At 59.6% G+C, this 18,067-nt stretch overlaps 1 protein-coding gene across 6 annotated transcripts in view; it reads left to right on the top strand.

Moving 5' to 3' along the window:
• The window catches only part of HDAC4 (histone deacetylase 4), a 115,735-nt gene that overhangs the window by 30,374 nt on the left and 67,294 nt on the right, over window positions 1-18,067 (top strand). For 5 of the 6 annotated variants that reach the window (XM_056820128.1, XM_056820127.1, XM_056820126.1 and 2 more), the window contains exons 3-4: window positions 12,917-12,988; window positions 15,731-15,975. In XM_056820128.1, coding sequence (XP_056676106.1) covers window positions 12,917-12,988; window positions 15,731-15,975 — 317 coding nt within the window. Of the gene's footprint in view, window positions 1-1,512; window positions 1,625-12,916; window positions 12,989-15,730; window positions 15,976-18,067 lie in introns of those variants that run through there. The other variant, XM_056820130.1, reaches the window with a different exon arrangement.

The raw sequence follows: 18,067 nt of genomic DNA, 5'->3' as shown, positions 1-18,067 counted from the left end.
AGTGGAGGCGGAGCCCGGGACAGGCCATGGACGGAGCACACGGAGGCTCAGAGAGGTGGAGGGGCCCAGGGAGGGTCAGCCAGCAAATGCCCGCACCAAGATTTGAACCCAGGTCTTTAGATCCCCCAAGACGGTGCCTCCCCTCCCCCCCAGGATGGGGGTCGGGAGGGTCTCCTGACCTCGGGACTTCCTGGTGTTGCTCCCCCGGAGCCCCAGAGGGTGAGAGCTGGGGCTGCGTCATGGGGTGGCCCCGCTTTCCTGCGTGAGTGTCTGGGGGCTCCGTGGCCTTCAGGGTTGGGGGGCTTTATTTTCGGGGTGCTCCTCTTCCCAGGCTCCGGCCTGACTCAGCAGGCATTTGTCCCGAGCCAAAGCCTGGCTTCCGGTGGTTCCGGGGCGATGCCCCTCCCCCGCTGCGGCCCGAGGAGCCGCCCGGGCACGGGGCACCCCCTCTCCAGGAAGGCCCAGGAGTGGCTGTTTCCGGCTGGTGCCCGCGGTGCCCGGGGCCCTGGCAGGCTTCTTGCTGGGCAAGCTCGGCTTTGAGGGAAGAAGCAGTGAGTGAGCCCTGAGGAGAGGCCAGGCGGGCACCGGCCACGCCTCTGGGGGCCCCATCTCTGGAGGCCCAGACACGCCCTCTTTCCCAGGTGGAGGCGGCTCTGACCTCTGACCTCAGCAGTCCCTTCAGTCCTGTTAGCAGATGCGCTGCTCCGCCCTGCATGTGACTGCTCCAGCCCAGACACGTGACTGATCCCGCCCGGGCACATGACTGCAGGAGACTGCAGGGCCCCGGCCTGCTCCGCCTGTCAGAAGACAGCCTTGAGCTTGGGGAAAGCCAGGGGGTCCCGTCGGGATGTTCCAGAAGGAATTGGGCTTGTGGAAGGGTCGGCCGGATGTTCACCCAGAACCGGGTGTGGTCCACATTCCCAGGAGGAGGAAGAACCAGAGTCACAGGGGGGAGGCGTGGGGGGGGGCAGAAACACCCCCAAATGCCCTCAGAGACTCTCTAGAGTGCATTTCCCTTAACCAGGCCTGAAGTGACTCTTTTTCTGTTACTTCTCTGGCCTCGCTGCCTCCTTCATCGGCACATTTACTTTATTCTCCGTGGCAGAGAGGAAGGGGCTGTGGAGAGAGTCTGGGGACCCGCGTTCGAATCCTCTCGGTGCTGCAGGCTGCTTCATGACCTTGGACGGCTTCGTCTTTACAGCGAAGGCCCGGCCGGCGAGCTCTCGCTGCCCTTCTGGCCCTCCGTGCAGGCTCCTCCGAGCTCGGCGGCTTTGGGGAGACAAGCAGGGCGGAACTCAGAGAGGTTGGGATGGCCCATCGACCCCGGCCGGGCTTTGCTGCTGACCAGGGCCGAAACCGACCGTCGTCGTCTTCCCACGTCGGCACAGAGGTGCAACCACGTCCCAGAGTCGTGTTTGATTCATTCTTTCATGAAGGAGCTTCTCGCCTCTGTTGGAGGACAATCTGGGGGGAAACCACAGTCGCAGTTTGCACCCAAGTGGCAGAAGGAAGAGTCGAGACCAATTGCTAATTGGCATCTGGGAAAGGCATTTCTGGGGCTCAGAGCAGCCTTGACTGGCACAGAAAAAAGGGAGCATAAAGAGATCTCTGAGACCCAGGTTAGGTAGGTGGATGACGGACAGGTGGATGGATGGGTGGACGGGCAGACTGACAGTCGAATAGAAGGATGGATGGCTGGATGGATGGACAAACAGGCAGGCAGATAGGAAGAAGGAAATGCACTCCAGAGTTGGGGGAAGAAGCATCTGGGACATGAAGGACCAGGCAGCCCAACGCTTCATATTGGCTGAACTAGGTCTGGGTGAAGGGTTAGAACAGAGGGGGGCAGGAGGGGTTGCTGTAGAAGGTGATGAGATCGAGGAGCCAGACAGGGCATGGCGGAGTCCGGTAATGCTGGCTGGGCCTGCACCAGGCTGCTCTGCTCTTCTCTGATGGGCAAAGGGCCAGAGACACCAGTGCAGTTAGCACGGGGTCTGGTGTTGGTCATGGACTGGACTGTTGGGTTCCCGACTCCAGAGAAGCTGCCATGGGGGGAGGGGGTTTCCCCACAGCTTTTTCTTTGCCAGAGGGACCTCAGGGAGCTCTTGTCTCCCCCTTCCCCCAGCATCCTTGACCCTCAGCCCCTCGCCCTTTGGGATAGTTTTATTGCCCTTCTCTTCTTGTGCTCTGTGGGGAGGGGGGTGCCCCTGGCTCTTACCCAGGCGAGACATCATTGTTTCTGTTCTCCCAAGTTAAATTGGGTTTGTGTTTTGTGCTGACTGATGGACCCGGCGTCTCTATGGAAGGAAGCTCCTTGAAAACAGGGATTCTTTCTCCCTAGTGTGGGTGTCCTTAGGGACCCGTCCCCTTTGGTCTGGGGGTTGTCCTTGTAGCATGTGGAAAAGAGAGAAAGGAGGCATTGGGACGGCTGAGAAAGAGATGGACCTTTGGGGGCAGAAGGAAACACCAGGCTTGTGTGACTCGAGGAATCCAGATGGGGACAGTTAATGGGGTAGCATTCGAGGCTCTCTTTGGAAGATGTCCATGTCTCTCGCCAGTCATTTTTTCAGATGGGACCCTCTCCCCTACTCCCTGCCCTTTAGTCCTTCCTGCTTTGGCCAGGGTGGGGCCATGTAACCAGGGGATTCTAAAGTGAATTGGGGCTGATGTTAGGACTCAGGGTTCCACTTCTGACCAAGGATTCCCAGCCATGCCAGGCCCAGGCCCTTCTAGGACCAGCTTGTGTGTCTGAAAGAAGGTGGTGCCCACTGTTGGTCATCCTAGAGAAGCTTGGAGGAGCATAGATACTCCCTGGGCCACATCAGATGGGCTCAGGTGTGCTGTGGTCATCCTGGGAGGACCCCTGCCAGACCAGGCTCTGGACCCCGAGACTAGATGTGGGGCACGATTTGACCTGAAATGAACTGTTTGAAATGCCTGCCTTTGGGGTTCAGAGTGCTTCTCTAGGGTGCCTCCCAGCTGGCCCCGGGCTTTCTAGAAATGCTGCCTCCAGAATTTGGAACCAATGCCTGCCTGCCTGCCTTCCTTCCCTGTCAGGAACATTCCTTGCAGCAAGCACATGTTCCATGTTCTCCTTTGGCCTTGGTGTACTTCTCCATGCCTGGAGGAGTTGTTCTCTGGAGGTTTCTTCTTGAGAAACAGGAAGATTTCTAGCATTATTTTTAAAAACAGGGACTGCCTGGGGCAGCCAGGTGGCTCAGTGGGACCCTGGGCAGGTCACTTAACCCCTACTGCCTAACCCTTGTCGCTCCTCTGCCTCAGAACAGCAAATATACAACAGAGGGGAAGGGTTCAAAAAGAAGTGACCCCCTGTTTGCCCCCTCCTTGGTTTGTTCACAGCTGCAAATACAGCTTCTCAGGATTAGACCAAAGGGGAGGGCTGCATTGGGGCTTCAGACTGGACCCTCCTGCCTCTGCTAATGAATGGTTCTTTCAGGGTAACCGTGGCCAAGGCCTTTGTCCTCTCTGGCCCTCAATTTTAGTCAGAAAACAAAGCTTTGAAGGATCCCCTGGGATGTCACGCCTTTTCCTCCACTAGACTGGGAGACCTTCTTCCTGCTTAGTTCCGGGGTGCCCTCCAGCTTTGTTTCCCAGAAGAGCTAAAATGGGCACTTCTGTCCAGGGCCCTCCCAAAGCCTTTGGGGAATTGCCTCAGTCAGCTGGATGGGAGAGGTGGAGAGGCAAGAAGCACCACCTCTCTAGGATGGCCCTCGAGCTTGCCCCACAGCGGGCTCAGTCAGGGCTCAAGTTGTGTTTCTCCAAGTTCCTTTGTGGTCATCCAACCACACTTGCTGCTTTGTGAGTGGCCTTTGTGGCCAGGAGAAGCCAACTCTCCATGCAGGGTCAGGGGTACCCTTGGTTTCCAGTTCTGTAACCAACTTTGCCCATCACTCCAGTACCTCAGACCATTGCTTGGGCTGCCCCGGGGGAAGAGAACATCGATTTGAGCTGCTCACTGCTTGTTGTGGTTCGGCCATTTCAATCACATCCTGTTCTCTGTGACCCCTTCCAGGGTCTTCTCAGCAAAGGACCTCGAGTGGTTAGCCATTTCCTTCTGTGACTCCAGCTTTTGGTCCTGTCTTGTTTCTAATCCCCTGGATTTCCCTGCATCATCTTCTCCTTCCCAGAGAACCGTGCCTTAGAACAAAGACTGAAAAAGAGCCGTTCACGTTTCCCTCCGCCACCCAGTAAAACCACTGACCATACCGAAAGAAATTGGATGTTCCATCTCCTCTTTGCCATTTGTGGGCCTGACCCTGCAGCAAGGTGGGGGGGGGGGGAGGGAGCCTGTGGCCTTTTCCTCTTAAAGTGCAGTCCGAGGGAGTGGGGAGAGATGGGAAGCCCCAAAAGGCCTGGACTTGGCCAGCTCTGCACCTTCACTGTGGCTGCACTGGTGTGCACCACCCAGTGTTACTTTCAGAAAAGGCCTTGGGGAACTCCAGAGCTATTGGAGTGTTGTCATGGAACAGTGACCAGGGGGCCGGGTATAATGGAAGATCTTGGCCTTCTCCTCTCTGGGGACAGAGCATGGAGGGTGCCCTGTGCCTGGCTGGCACTGAGGTGTGGACTGAAACCTGAGCCTCCGGCCTGGCCATCCTCATCCCCCAGGCAGGAGTCTCTCTTCCTGTGCTTGTGCTTGCAGGCCCAGGGTAGGACGATTCCCTGGCTCCTCCTGCTTCCTGAATGTCCGCCTGGTGGGGAAGGGGGAGGAGGCAGGCCTCATTTTCTATTTATAGTGCCAACCGGTTCAAGGTGTGCTGCTGCTGCTGTCCCCACCCCTCACCCCTTGCAGAATCGATCTGGTCTCCACAGAATATAATCAGGCCCCTCCTTCCCCATCCCAATGGGCTTGCCACTTTAGCAGCTGCTGTCAGAGGGCAGGCAGAAGGCTGGCATCTGGCAGTCCTGGAGCAAGGCACTGAGGGAAGGGTTGAGCTGGGCAGTGGTGCCTGGGGATGAGGTGAAGGGGGAGGGGGAGCCTCAATGCCAATTTTTAAAGGGCATCTGCTTGCTCCAGCCCCCTCTTCCTCTGTACTCTAGAAGGGAATGCAGTGATCCCCAAGGATGTGCTGGTCCTTTCTTAGAAGATTGGGGATCCAAGGGGCTTCTTTGGGGGCATCCTCCCTGGCCCCAGCTCAGTTGGGTGAGTTGGAGGAGAGGAGGATGCTTGCCTAGGTGCCTTCCCCTCTGAGGTCACCTCCTTCCAGGGCAGGTATCTGCCTTCTGGGGGTGCTCCAGGACCAGGCAGCAGAGGTCTGGACCAAACGGGGCCTTAAGCTTAGTCCATCACAGGAGGGTGGCACCCTCAGGGAGATGCTATTTGTGTGGGGCTTGGGCTTCTGGCATGGGGTCCCAAGGCCACTTTCAGAAAGGGACATGGAATCCAGGCATTGATACAGGAGGGTGGGCTCTGAATTATGCCGTCTCCCTCTCCCTTGCCAGTCCCTTTACCCCCCTTCTCTCAATGCCAGCCTCTGTGCCTCCTCAGGTGCCACCCTGTCCCCCTTTCACCCATACCCCTCATCAGATGCTCACTTATGACTCTTCCCCCTCCATGTCAGTGCCAGCTCCCCAAAGCCCCTCTAATTTCTGAAGACCCTCTCGGCCTCCCACACTGGATGCCTGCTCCCCCTGACCTGTTCACATCCCCCTGCTCACCCTCGATAGAGACAGGGCCTCCCTGGTGGTCCAAGTGGTGCTTGTTTGATTTTCCAAGTAGGGCGGGGGTGGTGGTGGCAGGATGTATGCCGCCTGCAGGTGTCAGTAAGGGAGAGGTGTGTGGGGTGGGGCTCCCCCCTTTCTCCTGGCAGAATGGTGATGGTGGGAAAGTCTCCTTATCTCCGTGGACCCCTGTTTCTTGCTTTGCCAAATGAGGGGTTTGGGATAAAAGGCCGAGGGGCACCCCCTTCCATGTGGGCAGAAATGGCTCATTCAGTCCGCCGTTCCCATAGCCGTGAGCCCGTCCCTCCCTCTGGCCCCCCCTTATCTTTGTGGGCCCATGGACTTCTCCCAGAATGCCGGGTCCTCCGGACACCGTGGGCCCCAAGGAGCAGCCAGGCTCCCCCAAGGGCCAAGGAGGAAAGTCGTGCAGATGATACTGGTTACTCAGCAGCGTCCATGCCTGACCCACAAGAGCCCAGGAGCCAAACTCTGCGGGTGCTTTTGGCTGAGATTCCAGAGTGGATGGCCACCTCCTTCTCCAGCCAGAGACAGAGGAGGAAACTGAGGCAGGCTAGGCCACCAGCGGTCAGCGTCTGAGCCTGGACTTGAACACTCAGAAAGAAGAGCCTTCCTGACTCCAGGCCTGGCACTACCCATGGTGCCACCCAACTGCTCCTCATTCCAACCTGTGCCAGGGTCGATTACGACAAAGGACATAGCCGCCCCCCTCCCCCCCCGCCTTGTACCGAGGAAGGAGGAGAGACAGAGCTCTGAGCCTTACAGAGACAGGCGGGGGCAGCAGACAGACAGACGGAGAGAGAGGAAGAGACAGGAGATGAGGAGCCGGACAGAGTCTGAGCGGTGCTCCTGGATGCCGGGGCCTGTCCATCACGCTGTGGGCTCGTCCTCTGGCCCCCCGGCTAATTAAAACGCCATTCGGATGCCCAGGACACTGCTGCGCCGTCCAGGGACTTGGAGAGGAAGTGGGCATGGACTGTGTTCTTGAAGGCTTTGTGGGGAGCTCGGGGCCCCCTCCGTCGCCTCCTGCCTTCACCCCCGACTTCACTGCCCGCCTCTCGCATCTCGGCCCTGACCCCAAGGCATGGAACGGAGCGAGGGCAGCTCAGCAAGCTCCGGGCCTGCCTGTGGACGGGCCTTGGTGCCGAGTGTCACCCCACTGCCAAGCCAGAAGCCAGAGGCTGGTCGGCACCCAGTGCCCGGGCAGCTGCCCAGACGGTCGGGTTTCTGGTCGCTCGTCCCGAGGCTGCCCGTTTTGCCCGAGGATGACCCTGAGCGGGAGGAAGTGGGCGTCCAGGCTCGTCCTCTGTTCTGCCTGTTGGCCCGGACGGAAGCCGGAGAAGCCTCCTCCTACCAGGGAGCCCTTCCGAGGCCTGATCTCGGCCTCGGTCTCCACGGAGGGGCCAGGCTCTGCCCGCCTCGAGCCTGCTGGGGCAGGGGAGGCTTTGGTGCCAGTCCAAAGGGTCCTCCCCGCGGAGCGGAACAGCAAACCCCGTGGCGCCCCCTGGGCCGAGACGCCTCTGGGGCTGCCGGCGTTCAGTCGTGGACAGTCGGATCGAACCCTCCTGTTTTCTCCTTCAAGAAGGGTCCGGCTTCTCCCAGTGCCTGTGGCGCGAGCGGGGTCCTCGCCCTCGTGGCTGGAGGCTCGGATGTCGGCCGACCCAATGGAGTCTCCAGAGCTCTGCGAGGGCCTTCCCCAGCGGCGGGCCTCTGTCTGCCTTTGGCTTGGAGACCTCCAGGAGGAGGCCGCAGCGTCCAGAGGCAGCCTCGGACCCTCGAGTGTCCCTCCGGCCATCTGCCCGGTCCTGGGCCCAGGAGAGGGCATCTTCAGCCCGGCGTCCACGACGTCCCCGTTACAGGGGAGGCGCTCAGCCTCTCACTCGAGGCTCCCCTCTCCCCGGCTGACCCCCGAGGGTCCTTGCTGGGATCTCTCTCTGGCCTGACTGTCCAGCTGTCCGGGCGAGCCTTTGGGGACCCTCAAAAGCTGGCAAGTGCCACAAACCGGGGCCCGATTCTGACGGCAGCGTCGCCTGGCAAGACGTCGTGAAGAAGGCGGCTGAGGCCGAGCAGCGGCCCTCCGGCTGTGCCCAGGCACCAGCCGGCACCCACGGCCCCTTGTGGCCACTCGGGACCCTTCGCAGTCCCCGTTAGAGCAAGAAACAGACTTCAAAGTCACCCCCGTCTCTTCTCTGCTGTCCCCTGGCTTCAGAGCTGTGGCATTTGGGCCGCTTTTCCATTGGCACGAGGCCTGATGAAGCCTCCCCTGCCTGCAGGCAGACGCCCGTCTACGCAGATTCCGGGTTCTTGCAGGGTGTCTCTAGGAGTGGGGGGGGGGCCCTGGCTGCCCTTCAGAGACGACGGCCGGGAGCCCGGGCTGGCGGACTCGGAGAGGCTGCCCGTCCTCCCTGAGCTGCGCCCGAGCCGAGGCTGGGGCAGGAGGCGGCCAGTTGGGGCCTGACCTCCCGGGCCCTTGGATGGGTCCTGTGGGCCTGTGCGCCCTCTAGGGGTTAGCATTACGTTGATCTCCAATAATAAGATGACTGTGTTAGGAGGTTTATGAAGGATCGTTAGAAATCAAGGAATAAAGAGGATACAAATAAAACCACGTGCCGTGGCTGCTGAGCCGTTTTCAAGTCTCCCCCCTTACCAGCATCACCGCTGATGGCTACATCATGCAAAGAAGAGAGACTGGGAGGCGCTCCCGCCAGCTAAATACCAGTAGCATGATGGAGAGGCAGGGGAGATTATAGGGAATTCTGGGAAATCCAAGGGCTTGTGGGCAATGAAGTCTGAGGTTCAAAATCTCCACTTACACATTCCCCGAGACCCGCGGAAGACCTCCCAGCTATGAAATGACAGTCATTTGGGCATAAAAGGGAAAAAGAACACACGCACGATTGCTGGGCGCGTGGACAAAAAGCCAGCCAGGGGGCAGCCCCTATCGGCACAAGACTGTACCGACAAAACAAGTGCGCTCAACCCCACACAGTTCACACCACCACATGCCGAAGGGCTCTGGGTCTTCTGGGGCAGCCCGCGGCCTGTGGAGGCATCTTCATGGCGGCTTCTCCAAACAGTCACTTTCTGGATTTGGGGAGGCAGCAAGTTTCTTATCCCATAATTACTCTCAAAAAGAATTTAAACGGTGTATTTTAGAATGGTCGTACATCCCCCCTGAAGAGGGTGTTGAAAAACCCAGGGATCGCTCGGATGCATGGCTGAGGTACGAGGTGTGTGAATCAATTGGCAGAGAAATCAAAAGTATTTTAAAAATTCAAATAAAAAATAAGTCCTGGATGAAATCTAGACTGTCAAGTCTTTTGTGTAAAAATTACATAAAATAAGTAAAGGAAAATAAATCCATAACAGGTCCTTGAATCAGGGTCCAATTAAATCATTTAAGCAATGATGCATTCCCCCAGTCAGTAGCCAGGACTACAGAAAGGTGCCACATGATGAAAGACAGAAAAGGGACTAGATTATAGGAGCCAAATTTGAGATACTTGGTAGAATGTGGGGCAAGGAAGACCTGCCTTTAACACGTTAAATAGCCGCAACCTCGAACCCCAAACAAGTTCAAGTCCTCTTGTCTTGGCTCAGAATTTTCATCAATCCCATCGGGATTGGTGGGTCTCTTTGACCTTGTGCTCAATTGGCACTATGCAGCTTAGCTTTGTGCTTCTTTGGCCCTGTGCAATGGCCCTTTTTGCATTCTCTTGTCCTGGAATCAGACAGAATCATTAAGCAAAGTTCCATAGATTTTTTAAAACAATAAATGGCATCATTTTTATAGTCTAAAGCTTTTGGGGGCAAGCATTGACATTATAGCAAATATATTTTAAACTTATAGTTCTGTAAAATCAAAAAAGTTAAAGAAAATCTTCTCAATACTGGTGACGTGTGCTTCAAATACAAGCAGGAGAGAAAAAATAAAACTGAAATAGTATATTGCACATGCAAGCAAAAGCAATAATAAAATAGTTTTAAAAATAAAAATATAGCTTATAATCATTGACACACTGTGTCAGCTATGAGTGAATACAAAATGATTTTTAGAATAAAACAGTAACACAGTAGATAATGCACATTCAAACAAGTACCAACGTCCCCAAAATTCGCAATAGCCCATTTAATGACAATTGCAGACAAACCCATTATCATATTTTTCATGAGTCTGCTCTACGACATTTAAAGAAAATGGATCCTTGTCACACGTTTTCAGGTATAGCAATGTTTCAACCTTGGCTGAGATATTTTTTAAAAAATCTATTGAGTCTAGAAAAGACCAAACCTCTGCACTGTTAATGCTGGGTCTAAAAATGTCACCAAAAATCTAGATCATTCTGGTGGAAGGGTAGAGTGAGCTGAAGAGTTACAAATAGGAGATGTTCCCTCTTGGGAGCCATCCAGGGGTACCATGCCCTGGGATCAACTTCCCAGCTCCTCTGGTATGAGACTGTGATGTCCCATCCATTCATATTTTTATAATGTACTTCACTTCAGCTACTAAAATGGACCTTACTTCCTATTAGAGGCAGGCAAAATGATCAGTTGTTGAAAAAAATGTAAAAATCACATCTAAAGACCCCTTAAAATTAATTTGAGATATTTAGCTCATTAAATTTTCCAAAGGTTGTTATACAATTGTAACCAGTTTTTGATGAAGTCCATCCATCCTCTATATGACAATTTACAAGGCCAAAATAGGGAGGGGGGGGAAACTTTTTTTATATGGGCTTATTCAATATTATTTGTTCAGTATAGTTATAGGGAAAAAATAACAGAATATAATAGTTAAAACCCAGTACATTAAACTGATTCAGTGTAACAGAATAGTATTGAACACATTAATATGTGAACTTAAACCCACAAAATTAAATCTTAAACAAAACAATCAGCAAAATACAGTAAGATACAGAGACTTTTATAAAATATTGGAATCTGAAAAGGCTTAAAAATTTCACCTCTGGTCTCTTTAAAGTTCCTTTTTTTATCCATTCAGATCCCAGTTGTCATCACTGTGGAATCTCCCATAGTGAGGGAGAACATAGGTTTGGGGAATCCCAAACTGGGCAGGCCCAAATGGCAAAGGGCTGTTGTAGGGAGATGAATTTCTCTTCTGAATCCCAGGCAAGATAAGTAAAAGGTTCAGTGCACTGATGAAAAAATATCCTAAAGCTGGAAGCTGTTCAAAATAGACAATGCCCTGCTCTCTCATAGAATATGCCATGCTTGCAATCAGCTTCCTGTTTGGAAGTCTCTTCCTTCTCCTTGTGCCCCCTGAGGTAAAGCACTAGTACCCTAGAGGGAGTTAGGAGACTAATTGTTGCCTAAGGAAAGAACACCCCAGTTTTTTACCAGTTGGTTTATGATTCTGAAGACAGTACCAGCTACCAGCAGCCTGGGGCCTGGGCCTGGGGTTGGATGAGGACTCTGGGTCAGAGGCGGGAGATCAGGAATAGAGTTGCTGGGGCCGGGGCCAGGCTGGGTGAGTGATCTGGGTCAAGAAGGTCAGGAGTGGATGGCTGGAAGCAGGAGCAGGAGCAGGAGCGAACTGAATCAGGAGAAGCGGCTTTGAGAGGGTAGGCAAAAAGCCTTGGCAGGAGAAATGTGGCTTAAAAAAAAAATTATCTAGGCTATCTTAAAAAACATTGAGAAGTTCTCATCTGACTAGTGGTTGCCAAAACTGTAAAAATTAAATTTATATATTATATTTTATGAGGTTTATTAAGGATCGTTAGAAATCAAGGAATAAAGAGCATACAAATAAAAACCATGTGCCCAGGGCTGGAGAGCCATTTCAGCCATCCCCACCTTACCACCGCACTTGCTGCATCATTGCAAAGAAAGTGCACACGTGGGAGGTGTTACTGCCAGTTAAATACCAATAATGTGATCTTGCCAATGTGGAGATACAGGAGAGATTATGGAGAATTCTGGGAAATACCAAGGACTTCTGGGGAATGAAGTCTAAGGTTCAAAATCTCCATTTATACATAGGCCTGCCTGCCTACCCGACTGGCCTTCTGCGCCTTCTAGACCTGCCCGCCTGCCTGGCCTTGCATGGTACTTTCCTTCCAGGCAGCGGCAGAGGGGAGGAGCCGGCCTCCATTGGCCTCCTTTAAATGGGAATGACTCCAGAGGAGCCTCTGCTTTGGCCTGGAGCCCAGCGGGACCCCTTCGTGGCAGCAGCGCCTGCCATGTGATGCCTGGAAAAGGGCCCCAGGACCACGGAGAGGAAACCGCAGCCCTTCAGCCCTTTGGGACGCGGATGTGGCGCGTGGAGGCCGGCGCACGCGCTCCTCCCCTCCTTTCTCTGGCCTGCCCGGCCACCCTGCCCCGACGTCGTGGGGAGCCGAAGGTGACTCTCGGCCTTTTCCCAGCGTGACCTGGGGCCTGCCAGGTGGGGATGCCGCGTGGCCTGGAGCACCCAGCATTTCGGGGGGGCTGTTGACAGTTTGGGGAATCCACGAGCTCCCCTGGTGGATGCAGATCTGTTTCTGCTGCTCGGCCGCGTCTTTCTTTTTCTGGGAGTGAGTCTGTCGCCGGAGGCAGGCGGCGCTTGGTTTCCCGCCTGCTGCGACACGGGTGGCCTAAGGCAGCGCTGGGCCGCCGGACATCCTCGGCTCTCGCCTCCTTCCGGTCCGCCCAGGGCTGGCGGGCAGAGAACGGGGTAGCTCCGGAGCACGGCCTCCTCGGAGAGTCGTCTGTGCGTCCGTCTGCTCTGCCAGGGCTCAGCTGGGGGCGCTTCTTGTACCGATGAAGGGGAAGAAAAGGAGGCGCCGTGGCTGGCAGGGGGCAGCGTTGGGGCCGAAGGCCTGGGACGCTCCAGAGAGGCCGAGGGAGCCGGGCCCTGCCTGGAGGGGAGGCCGCGGAGCAGGAGCGGCGGCGCCTGCCGGCCCTCTTGGGGCCCACGGCATGGGGGAGGAGAGGGGGGCCCTCTGGGCCGTCCAGCTCTGCTCCTCCATTTTACCGACAGGGAAACCGAGGCCTGCCCAAGGCTCCCTTCCTGCGAGCGGGCCGCTCCCTCGGGCTTTCGGGCCTGGGCGGTCGGGAGAGAGGGTCTCCACACCGGGAGGGCCCTGCCCCGGCCGCTCCTGGCCCGCCGGCCTTCCTTGGCCTCCCTGGGAGCGGGCAGGCACCAGGGGCCACTGGCGTCCCTCGGACCCGGGCTGGGCGGCGCGTGACGATGCTCTCCTCTGTTCCTTTTCTCCAGACGGACTTTCTGGCCGAGACCAGCCGGTGGAGCTGCTCAACCCGCCCAGAGTCAACCACATGCCCAGCGCCGGTAAGTGGGGGGGGGGGGGGCTGGGCATGGCTGGGGGAGGGGCCGAGAGGGCGCCCTGGAGCGAGGGCTCTGTAGCCGGCTTGAACCCGAGCTGAAGAAGCAGCCCCGGCTTCCCACTCCCTTTACCCAGGCGGCTCTCTGAGACCTTGGCTCACTCATTTCCCTCCTGTAGGTCCAAGCCACTGAAGTGCCCAGAAAATGAGGGGGGTGGCCTCTGCCTGCTGCTCCCAGCCTGGCACCGTGGGTCAGGGTGGCACAGAAGGGGCAGGCGGGCCGCCCGTCGCGGTTTGGTCCTTGAGCTTGGGGAGGCCCGAGCCCCGCCCCATGCCTAGGAAAAGGTCCCGCGGAGCCCCCTGCAGAGCGAAGCCTCGTCTCCCCTCGCCCTGCGGACCCTCGTGAGCTCGGGGCTGCCAGGCTGCCCAGTGCCAGGACGCTCCCTCACCCAGGCTGTGTGTGTGTCCGTGCGTGGTATGACCTGTGCCCGTCTGCGTGTGCTCGGTGCCCGCCAGCCACCTTTTTCAGCCCTCCTTAGGGCGGGTCTCTGTCTGCCTGCTGGTGCCCGTCTGGGCAGCCCCTCTGTGGGTCATTTCCGGGTGCCTGGAGGGCCCCGGCCGGTCTCCGAGGCTCGAGGCGGCCAGGTTGGGCCAGCAGACGTGTACGAAGCACCCTCGTGTGCCCGCTCCGGGAGCTGCGGCCTGGCGCTGGGCAGGGGTGGTCACGTGACTGGGAATCCCCCAGGGAAGGAGGCCCCAGACTGGGGGAATCAGGGAAGATTTCTTGGCATTGGGGGACAGCCAGGTAAATGCCTGGAGGCTGGAGATGGGAGATCAGCCCTTCCTGGGGTTTGGGGGAGCCTGCAGGCCGGGCACACTCCCTCCCCCTCTTCTGTCTGCAGGGCACCAGGGAGGAAGGCTGGCCGGGACAGACGTCCGGCCCCCAGACCTGCCCCCCAGGAGCCTTTGGGACGCCCAGCCAGGGGTGGGTCTGGGGGCCGGAGCTCCTCCTGCCCTGGCCGGGCTCGCACGGGGAGCCCTCTGGAACAGCTTTGCCTGGCACAGGGCCGGGAGGGCCCCCGTGTCTGGGGCCCGTGACTCGGTGGGCGCCACCTCCCTGGCATGACGGGGGGGGGGCCTGGGGAAGGGCAGGAAGGGGGTCCCCGCCCCCAGGGCGCATTGAGCGCAGCCCCGGCAGTGGCTGAGGGAGGTCGAGGCGGGCACCGAGGAAGCGGCATCCGGCCCCTCCCCCTCCCCCTCCGTGGCGCTCTGCTGGCTACTTGACTCTAAGGGGGACCCAGAGAAGCCCAGTGCAGGCGGGGGGCTTCCGGAGGTCACAGTGATTCTTTTGGGGTTCGTGCCCTTCCCCCGGCAGCCCCGGGGTGCCCCAGCAGTATCCTAAGGGCCCCCCCTTCTCCCAGGTAGAAGAGGCTGGGAGGGGCCTGGAGGGGCCCCCAGAACCGCCCGAGGCTGCCGGGGCGCCCCCCCCCCCCGCCTCCTCGTCTGCGCACGGGGCTCCCCCCGCCGCAGGGCCCTGAATGGGGTCTTTGTGGCCGCTGACGTCACGGCCGGGCAGCCTCGGGGGAACAGAGGCCCCTTCTGTGGGGTTGCCCCGACCCCGGCGAGGCCGTGTGGCGCCCCAGGCCGGGAGGGCGGGGGCCGGCGCCAGCCTGGGGGGTCGGAGGCCGGCCACACGGGGGAGCCTTCCTCGGGCAGGTCGGGGTGCACAGACGCCCCCGGAAGGACGTGGCGCCCCTCGCCACCAGCCCTGGCCCGGCTTGGTTGGGTGCCCACCGGCTGGCCGATGGGGCATCGGGTCTGCCTTGGGCCGGGGAAGGCTCTGCGGTCCCCTTCCCCGGCCTCCCCGCCCTGGCCTGGCCTCCCTCTGCCCCCTGGCAAGCTCCTCCCCTTGTGTCCGAGGCCAGGCAGTGTGTCTGCGGCCGCATTTGAACCCAGCACCTCCTGGCCCCCCAGCGGCCCCTCCCTCTCTCCCTGGAGGCGCTCCTGCGACCCAGGCAAACGCACCGCCGTGACTGGCCCAGGGTCAGCCGGCGCGTCCAGGTCTGGGGCTGCCCGGCCTGGCCCGCTACCCGGGAAGGGCTGACGGCGATGTCTGGTGACGGGCGGACGCCTTCCTGAAGCTCCTGCTGTGCCCCTGGCGGGCACGGATGGGGGCGACTCTGGGCTGTTGGGGAGCTGCCCGGCTCGCCGCACGGCTGGCTCAGTGCCCACAGCAGGGCCCGGAATCGAGGGCGAGCTTCAGAGTGCCCGCCTGACCCAGCATGGGCAGCCGAGGGCGCCGGCTTCTTCCTGGGTGCCCTCAGCTTGGCACCTGGTGCCACTGGGCAGCTGGAGGAGACAGAAACTGGGACGAAGCTGCCGTGCCACGAGAAAGCCTGGAAATGCCAATGGGCGGGGTTGGCGCCCTGCGCCCCCTCCCCCACTCTCTGTGGCCCCTGGGGGAAGGGGATGAGGGAAGGGACTTGTCCAGGGTCATGCAGCGTGGGGTGGGACTGGGGCCTCCTGACTGTTTGCTCGGCCTCTCATTGGCCTTGGGACAGGGGCGGGGCAGGGGGCGGGCCGGTGCCCAGGCCGGGCTCTCCATTTCCTGGAAGCCTCTCCCGGTGGTCCCCTGCCGTCCCCCTGCCCGCTCCAGGCCAGGTGCTGTGCCGCAGGGCTCTGGAGACCCCCCGCAGAGGCGCCCCTCCTCCCAGTCACGTGACCCGGCCGTCTCTTCTCGTCCCTGCAGTGGACGTGACCCCGGCGCTGCCCCTCCCGGTGGCCCCGCCCGCCGTGCCCATGGACCTGCGCCTGGACCACCAGTTCTCCCTGCCGGTGGCCGAGCCGGCCCTGCGCGAGCAGCAGCTGCAGCAGGAGCTTCTGGCCCTCAAGCAGAAGCAGCAGATCCAGCGGCAGATCCTCATCGCCGAGTTCCAGAGGCAGCACGAGCAGCTGTCGCGGCAGCACGAGGCGCAGCTGCACGAGCACATCAAGGTGAGCTCGGGGCTTCAAGGGGCGCAGAGGGGGCGGGGCTGCACATCTACGAGGGGGCGGGGCCGCACATCTACGAGGGGGCGGGGCGTCGTGGGGCAGAGGGGGCGGGGCTGCAATCTGCGTGGGGGCGGGGCGTCATGGGGGGGCAGAGCTGACCATTGACAGAAATGGAAACTGAGCAGCCCGTGCCTGGGCCCTGAGGGGGTTTGGGCAGAGCCATCGGAGGAAACCGAGGCACCGACTCCTCAGACAGGCCTCTAGCCCTCCCGCCTCCCTAGTGCACACCACCTGCAGGGCCTCCTCCTCACGCCCCCCTGGGGGGGGGCTCTTGTGCTGTCTGTCTGTCTCCGTCTGTCCCTCCACCTCCCGCCCCAACCCTTGATGATCATTGAAGATATGGCCCAGCCGCCCCCCGGGAGGGATCCTGTCCGGCGACAGCACTGGCGCAGTGACCGCCACCCCTCCGTCCGCCCAGGGTGTCCGTCGTGGCCTCAGAGGCTGTGGGCGTTCCGCCCGGCCTTGGGCATCCGCGGGCTCGGGTACCAGCGCGCGCCCCGTGCCCGGCCTGGAGGCGGCTGACGTCGTCTTCGCTCCAGGATGGCCCCCCGCGGGCCTGGCAGCTCTGGAGGGGCACCGCGTGATGGAGGCTTGCCCGGAAGCCCCCGGGGGCAGGGCTGTGCCCGCTCTGCCTTTGCATCCTCTGCCCGGCACTCAGTGCCAAGGAGGTCCTCGCAGGCGAATTCTTGGTCCCCGACAAGCAGTCGTCTGACTGACAGCTCCCCACGGGGACCTTGACAGGAGGCCCCCCGAAATCCGAAGATGGTTCCTGTGGCCCCGGGCCTTTACTCGTCCAGTTTCACCTTTGACCCTCCCAGGGGCACCCTGTTTTCGGGCCAGCCCCCCTCCTCCAGAGCACCCCCTCTGTCCATCATTGCCTCCTCCCCCGGGGTGTCTGCTGTGGGGTAGAAGCCAGGCTTGGGGGAGCCCTGAGACCCATCCCCAGCACACTCAGAACTGTCCTTTGGGGGCCCCCCCAAGATTGGCCGGATCCTTGAGGAGTAAGGAGGGGCCCGGGCAGCAATGGACAGCGAGGGGCAGTGCCAGACAGTGATAGGCAGTGCCAGACAGAGACGGGCAGCACCAGACAGACGGGCAGCGCCAGACAGACGGGCGGCACCAGAGACGGGCAGCGCCAAACAGCAACAGGCAGTGCCAGACAGATGGGCAGTGCCAGACAGAGATGGGCAGCACCAGACAGACGGGCAGCACCAGACAGATGGGCAGAGCCAGACAGAGACAGGCAGCGCCAAACAGCAACAGGCAGTGCCAGACAGCAATGGGCAATGCCAGGAAGAGATGGGCAGTGCCAGGCAGCACCAGACAGAGATGGGCAGTGCCAGACAGAGATGGGCAGTGCCAGGCAGAGACGGGCAGTGCCAGAGATGGGCAGTGCCAGACAGAGATGGGCAGCACCAGACAGAGACAGGCAGCACCAGACAGGCAGCGCCAAACAGCAACAGGCAGTGCCAGACAGCGATGGGCAGTGCCAGGAAGTGATGGGCAATGCCAGGCAGTGATGGGCAGTGCCAGGCAGCGCCAGACAGAGATGGGCAGTGCCAGACAGACAGGCAGTGCCAGACAGTGATGGGCAGTGCCAGGAAGAGATGGGCAAGGCCAGGCAGTGATGGGCAGTGCCAGGCAGCACCAGACAGAGATGGGCAGTGCCAGGCATCAACAGGCAGCTTGGCCCTGTGCCCTGGGTCAGGTGTCGGATGAAGCAGGGGGCCTTGTGCAGTGGGCACTCCATCCCAAGGACCTCTAAGCACCGCCCAGCAGCGGGTGCCTCTCCTGGATGGGTTTCGTCGCTGCTCGGTGTCGTACTCCAACAGCCGTCACCTCGCGAGCCCCCAGAGCGGCTGAGTCTGCCGTGGAGACGGCCTCGTGGCTGGCGGCCTGGCAGAAGCCCCCTCCGGGCCTGCGAGGGAAGGCTTTGCCCGCCGCACACTCGGGGCTTTCCTCTGCTCCGCTCCGTCGATGGGCCGAGGCAGGCCTTTCGTGGTCCCCGTTTTACAGTCGTGCACACCAAGGCCCA

Source organism: Monodelphis domestica, chromosome 2 (assembly GCF_027887165.1).
Source record: "Monodelphis domestica isolate mMonDom1 chromosome 2, mMonDom1.pri, whole genome shotgun sequence".
Taxonomy (NCBI): Eukaryota; Metazoa; Chordata; class Mammalia; order Didelphimorphia; family Didelphidae; genus Monodelphis; species Monodelphis domestica.
Note: the sequence above shows the minus strand (reverse complement) of the source record. Positions and strands in the feature narration are given on the sequence as shown.